General features: G+C 39.5%; 1 protein-coding gene across 1 annotated transcript in view; it reads left to right on the top strand.

Moving 5' to 3' along the window:
* LOC104981884 (complement factor H-like) overlaps nucleotides 1–7,056 on the top strand; it is a 23,148-nt gene extending 16,092 nt beyond the window's left edge. Inside the window, 4 exon segments of the mRNA XM_010831137.1 lie at nucleotides 997–1,170; nucleotides 6,235–6,325; nucleotides 6,327–6,409; nucleotides 6,851–7,056. Of these exon segments, the coding sequence (XP_010829439.1) occupies nucleotides 997–1,170; nucleotides 6,235–6,325; nucleotides 6,327–6,409; nucleotides 6,851–7,056 (554 nt within the window).
* Nucleotides 7,057–7,393: the final 337 nt, after the last annotated feature.

Genomic DNA, 7,393 nt, shown 5'->3' with positions numbered 1-7,393 from the left:
CCAATTCTTTATTTTCCATGGTCTACTTTTATACACTGAGATGTTATGCAAAAGTCACGCGGGGTCAGCAGTCCTGACTTTTATCAAAGTCAGGTGCTTCATACAAATGTATACAGAGGTCTTAGGGGTGTTACATCATCTTCTGGCCAGGGGGGCCTGCTGACAATTTACGACCCTCTCCTTGTGACAGCGGTCAGTCAATCAGGACACTTATTTCTCCAGGGCTGATTATTCTCAAAACAGACGCCACCCAAATAAAGTTACATTCCTACAGGGTGAGGGTGTAGTGGGTTTTAGTTAAGGAAAGAATTTACTTAGCCTAAGGTCTAACGTGATTAATATCAAAGGTTAATTCTATATATTCATTAATGTGTGTAAGGGCAGGGGATATGGAGACTTAGCAACAAACATTGGCTCAACAAATAAAAAACCCTTCACCAACACAATTTCTAATTAGCCCATTATACTTATACTAATAGTTTTCTAACTTTTCTAAGGAACCTGTTTTTAGAAGGTTTAAAGCATCTTGTGCCTCTCACGGTTGGGAGGCTGTGAGCGATCACATGTGGCCGGACAAGCCTGTCAGGCAGGCCAGAGAACCTTCAGAGGAGTTTGTAGGTTAAAACACTCTTATCACGCCCAGGAATTATTATAAACTGGAGCTCTAAGTTAACTCCTTCTCCAAAAGAGGTGGTGGGGGACAGCCCCCTGTAAAGTCAGAGGTGTAGGTGAGCACAAAGTAGTAAAGTAGGCAGGCTCTGGTTATGGGGGTAGATGCTCGAGGAGTTCCAGGGGGACTCCTGAGGCTCGATCCCGCCTTTGCGTATGTCGAGCCTCCTTCCTCATGACCTTTGTCACGGGCAGAGTACCTCACTCTGGCCCCCAACAGATTACCTATTGAATTTAAGTAACCATGGAATATATTTGACATTCACTCATTGGCTTATTGTTCATAAGGATCATTATATTAGAAATACTTTTTTTTCTTTTTTTCAGATGTTTCCTGTGTGAATCCACCCAGAGTGGAAAATGCAGTTATACAAAGTGAGAAGCCTAGGTATCAAAATGGTGAGAGAGTACGTTATAAATGCACCGGAACTTACGACATTTTGGGGGACATAGAAGTGACATGTTTAAATGGAACTTGGACAAAACCACCTCAGTGCAAAGGTAGAGTATCTTGTCTACCCACTCCTTGATTTAAGAGAAAGTTCTATACAGTCAGCAAACAAGACCAGGAGCTGACTGTGGCTCAGACCATGAACTCCTTATTGCCAAATTCAGACTTAAATTGAAGAAAGTAGGGAAAACCACTAGACCATTCAGGTATGACCTAAATCAAATCCCTTATGATTATACAGTGCAAGTGAGAAATAGATTTAAGGGCCTAGATCTGATAGATAGAGTGCCTGATGAACTATGGAATGAGGTTCGTGACATTGTACAGGAGACAGGGATCAAGACCATCCCTATGGAAAAGAAATGCAAAAAAGCAAAATGGCTGTCTGGGGAGGCCTTACAAATAGCTGTGAAAAGAAGAGAAGCAAAAAGCAAAGGAGAAAAGGAAAGATATAAACATCTGAATGCAGAGTTCCAAAGACTAGCAAGAAGACATAAGAAAGCCTTCTTCAGCGATCAATGCAAAGAAATAGAGGAAAACAACAGAATGGGAAGGACTAGAGATATCTTCAAGAAAATTAGAGATACCAAGGGAACATTTCATGCAAAGATGGGCTCGATAAAGGACAGAAATGGTATGGACCTAAGAGAAGCAGAAGATATTAAGAAGAGGTGGCAAGAATACACAGAACTGTACAAAAAAAGAATATTGGAGTGGATTGCCATCCCATTCTCTAGGGGATCGTCCCAACCTAGGGATCGAACCTGGGTCTCGTTCATTGCTGGTGGGTTCTTTACCAGCTGAGCCACCCACATGCTCCTGCACATCAACCAGTAGACATTTAGGTTGTCTCTGTGGCCTGGCTATTGTAAATAGTGCTGCAGTGAACTGTGGTGTTGGGGAAGACTCTTGAGAGTCCCTTGGACTGCAAGGAGATCCAACCAGTCCATTCTGAAGGAGATCAGCCCTGGGATTTCTTTGGAAGGAATGATGCTAAAGCTGAAACTCCAGTACTTTGGCCACCTCATGCGAAGAGTTGACTCATTGGAAAAGACTGATGCTGGGAGGGATTGGGGGCAAGAGGAGAAGGGGACGACAGAGGATGAGATGGCTGGATGGCATCACTGACTCGATGGATGTGAGTCTGGGTGAACTCCGGGAGTTGGTGATGGACAGGGAGGCCTGGCGTGCTGTGATTCATGGGGTCGCAAAGAGTTGGACATGACTGAGAGACTGATCTGATCTGATCTGATCTGATTAGGAATAAAATATGTTGATATAAATAGATATTGAAGAAGTTCTTAGGGAATAATTTTTTTATTAAAAGAAAATGATGGTGCTTAACATGTTCTTTTGTGGAATGAATAAATAATCTCACATACATATTTTATGAAATAGTTTACCAGATTTGAACGGTTGGAATCATGGAACATTTCCAGTCTTAAATATTAAGATAGTTATTTCTTGAAGAATAAATGTGTTAAAGATACCATAAGTACATTTGACAGCCCAAGGAATTTCACTCTGAGACATGCAATAGGCAACTGGGGTCTGATAATAGAATGTGGCATCTTTTGGGCTTCTTCACATATGGGTGATATTTAAAGGTATGAATGAGTTGAACTCCTTCAGGGAATTAGTGTACACATAAAAAAAAAAAGTCTGAAACTTGATCTTAGGACGCTTCAGTGTTTAGAGTTCAGAAAGGAAATCTAAACAAGAAATTGTTGTAAGTCATGTCCCTAAGTCATGTCCAACTCTTTGCAACCCCACGGACTACAGCACACCAGGATTCCCTGTCCTTCACTATCTCCCAGAGTTTGCTCAAACTCATCTCCGTTGAGTCCGTGATGTCATCCAACCATCTTATCTTCTATCGCTTCCCTTCTCCTCCTGTCCTCAATCTTCCCCAGCATTACAGTCTTTTCCAATGAGTTGGCTCTTCACATCAGGTGGCCAAAGTATGGAAGCTTTAGTTTCAGCATCAGTCCTTCCAATGAATATTCAGGGTTGATTTTCTTTAAGATTGACTGGTTTAATCTCCTTGCTGTCCAAGGGACTCTCAAGAGTCTTCCAGTTTATCAAGTTAATTTTTGCCTGGTGTGAATTTTTGGCAAATTCTACTTGAATATGTTTTCCTGTTTAAACAGCATACAGCTCAGCATACTGTTTTTGTGTTCACCTGCCACTCTGTCTTTAAACTGAAGTATCTAGACCATTTACATTTAAAGTAACTACTCTTAGGGACAGTGTCTGCCATTTTATTATTTGTTTTGTGTGTGTTTTCTTTGTTTCTCATCTCCATTTCCTTTTCTTCACTGTGGCATTTTGAACACTATAGAATAATTTAACTGTGACACATCTGCATTGCTTTCGAGTACATGCTTTCTCTGCAGGGCTTTATTAATATTGCTCTAGGCATTAAGGTAACATAGGTAGTTTATCACTCCCTACTGTTGCTGACATTTCATCACCTCAGGTGAAATGTGGAAACCTTATTTCCATTTAGATTTATTTACCCTCCCCACATTTTTAACATAAATTCCTTAAATATTCCCTCAACATATACTGAGCACTATATCAAATGATTTTGCATGACCATGATCTAATAAAATCATTAGGGAAAAGACAGTCTTATTATATTTACCCCTGAATTTTAAAAATCAATTCTATTATTTTTCCTTCCTTCCTAAAGTCTCAATCCCTTTTCTATTTTCCTTTCTATCTTAAGAATTCCCTTAGCAATTCTTTACGTAGGCCTGCTGGCGACAAATTCTGTTTTCCTTTGTCTGGGATGTCTTTCTTTCTCCTTTTAATCCTATAGGATGGTATCACTGGATATAGAATTTGGGGTTGATGATTCTTTTCTTCCAGGATTGGAAAAATGATGTCACTTTTTCCTGGCTCTGTTGTTATGGATGAGAACTCTACTGATGCTTGGATCCTTTTTCTGTATAAGTATTGCATAATATCTATCTAGCTGCTTTTGAGATTTTTTCCTTTGGTTTCCAGCGATTTAGTTATGATGTATCTTGACATTAATTTCTATGGGTTTATACTGTTTGGAATTCTTCAGATGTTTTAATATGTGGTGTTGGAGAAGACTCTTGAGAGTCCCTTGGACTGCAAGGAGATCCAACCAGTCCATTGTAAAGGAGATCAGTCCTTCGTGTTCTTTGGAAGGAATGATGCTAAAGCTGAAACTCCAATACTCTGGCCACCTCATGCGAAGAGTTGACTCACTGGAAAAGACTCTGATGCTGGGAGGGATTGGGGGCAGGAGGAAAAGGGGACGACAGAGGATGAGATGGCTGGATGGCATCACCGACTCGATGGACATGAGTTTGGGTGAACTCCGGGAGTTGGTGATGGACAGGGAGGCCTGGCGTGTTGCAATTCATGGGGTTGCAAAGAGTCGGACATGACTGAGCAACTGAACTGAACTGAACTTTAATATGTAGACTTGTGCTTTGTGCCCTATTTGGGAAATATTCAATCATCATAGTTATTTTTTCATCTCAATCCTCTTTCTTTTTACCTTCGGGGTCTCCAATCTTTTACTATCTTCCTATGGTTGCCTGAAGCTCTGTCCATTTTTTTTTTCAGTCTATATTCAAAGTTAGTCTGTAGTTAAGCTTTTATCCCTCTGTCATCTGCAGTGTATTATTGAGCCTATCCAATGTGTTTTTAAAATTATATTAGTCTTTTTTTTTAGTTCTATAAATTCAATTCCATTAAGAAAAAGCATTTACCAGTTATTTCAATATCTGTGTCATCTCGGTGTTGTCTTCTGTGGATTTGTTTTTTCTTTTGAGGCTTTCCAGGTCCTTGGTATTATGAATGATCTGTATCCTAGACTTTTGGGGTATTATCATTTTTGAGACCCTAGATTTTATGGAATCTTTCATATATCAGGCCTCCATTACTGCCAAGCAGGGTGTAAGTCAGGGTCCCCACCTGGCCTCCACTGACTCAGGGAGAAAGGGCAGAGCGATCTTGCTTCCCAGCCATGTGAGTGGAGGTCTGGGCTTCTTGCTCGGCCCCTGCTGATCAAGGCAGGGAGAGAGTTAGTCTTAGGCTTCTGTTATGGTGTATTTCTAGAGTAAGTCAGTATTATAAAAATTCTTTGTCTCGCTAGCCTACTCCGTTTCTGGGCTTCCCCAATGTCTCAGCAGTAAAGAATCCGCCCACAGTGTAGGAGCTGCAGGAGATGTAGGATTGATCCCTGGAGGAAGATCCCCTGGGTTGCATGGCAACCAGTATTCTTGCCTGGAGAACCCCATGGACAGAGGAGCCTGGCGGGCTACAATCCATAGGGTCGCCAAGAGTTGGATACAAGTAACTCAGCAGGCATACACACACCACTTTCTGGGCCTCTGATGAAAAAGATCAAGTATTTCTTGAGACCTTTTTTTTTTCTTTTTGCTTCAAGTTGTTATCATTTCTGGGTTGTCATCTCAGTGGCTTGACCAAGATACACAGAAAGCAAATTAAAACCCAAGCCACCGTCTGCAGTGTAATTTCTTGAATCTCAAGATCTCTAATCAGATTGACATCTTCTCTACATCTTTTAAAATCTCCTGTGTTGGTTTTTATAATGTCAGGATTTTTAATTATAAGAAGGAATACTTCACAGATGTAATAAGCATCTCAACTTGTCCCAGAAAGGAAGTCCACTATTCAAATCTGTAGTTGTTTGAATTTTATTTAAGGAGTTGATGGAGCTAATGTTTTTTTGTAAACAATTTGAAAATCAATAAAAATGACTAGAGATTCAAGACACTGCAGTATGTTGTACATAAGGGCAAAAGAAATGTTTTATTTCCCTTCAGTATCCATCTGCCTAGCATACATTCACTAAGAAAATGTATTTTAATACCAGAACCCTGCACAGAAGACATATTTGTGAATGTATTATGTGTGATTTCAAGTGGGGTAAAAGTAAACCTTAAAAATATGCCTTTCCTGTTAAGTGATTGGATTTTCTTCAATAAATCATTTCTGTCATCAGAAGTCACAAGTCTCAATATTACATAGTAGGCTACATTTTTTTCCTTTATTTTAAACTGTGGGGGGTGGTGGTTTTTCAGTAAATCAAACAACACAGAATTTAGACTCTCAAGGAAAATGTGGGCCTCCTCCAACAATAGATAACGGAGACATCACCTCACTCCTCACACCTGTATATCCTCTGTGGTCAATTGTGTCAGTGCCAGGCCTACTGTGAGCTTCAGGGAAACAGAAACGTGGGTGAGAATGGAGAGTGGGCTGAGCTGCCAAAGTGCTTGGGCAAATGCCCCAGTCTTCCCGTGGATCCTGGGGAAATCCTGGTACTGGGCATGAGGCTTAGCTGTTTATAATAGAGCTTTCGTGGACTAACAAGCCATTCTGTTGCGTGCTTGATTACCAAATATTACTATGTGTGGAAATAAAGTTTGAAAATCTTCTGGTCAGGAACAATAGCAACAAGAGGTTCCTTAATGAAATCTTTCATAAGTTAATTGACATTGTAAGTCTATGATTATAACATTTAATTATTACATTAAATATAGTACCTCATTCTTACTTTTAAAATAATGAAACCTGCATGATAGATTTTCAATGAGTTGGTTTGGAAAAGGTTTTGAGAAGGAATTTTTGGACTAGAGAAGATTCTACTCGAAAGCTTGAAATTCTGTGTAAAATATTTGTTCACTATATAATATTTTATGTTTATATTTTTATCTTCAGAGGCCTGTGAAATTTCAGAAGAAATGATGAAGAAACATAACCTACAGTTAAAATGGACTTCAAAAAAACTTTACTCAAAAACACAGGATCATATTGAATTTATATGTAAACGTGGATATCATCCAGTGACACCGTATCCCACATTTCGAGCAGCTTGTCGGGAAGGACAAGTGGTGTATCCTCACTGTGGACAAGACACTGGTTAAATGCAGTTGTATATACATGTACTGAGAAGTTTCATTATTAATCCAGTTCTCAGTTTATCAAGTATTGTTTAACTCATTTTGATTCATAAATCAGATGTTATGGGGACGATGAAATTATAATCAGGAAGACTAATGAATCACTTCTTTAAAGCACCTCATTAAACTTGGCAAACCAAGTGCTATGCATCCTGTTGATAAAATACCCGAGTATGAAATTAATGCAATCACTTCAATGCCTCTTCTATAGATCAGTTTCCTAACTTTCTCAAAGATTTCTCCATAACTTCTGAGGTTTTCTGAGACTCTTTCAGAAGAAAAAGGAAAAGAATCCTTGTTG

The sequence above is a fragment of the Bison bison genome, unplaced genomic scaffold (assembly GCF_000754665.1).
Source record: "Bison bison bison isolate TAMUID 2011002044 unplaced genomic scaffold, Bison_UMD1.0 scf7180017864524, whole genome shotgun sequence".
Classification (NCBI taxonomy): Eukaryota; Metazoa; Chordata; class Mammalia; order Artiodactyla; family Bovidae; genus Bison; species Bison bison.
The sequence above is the reverse complement of the archived record's forward strand: the minus strand, read 5'-3'. Positions and strand labels throughout refer to the sequence as shown.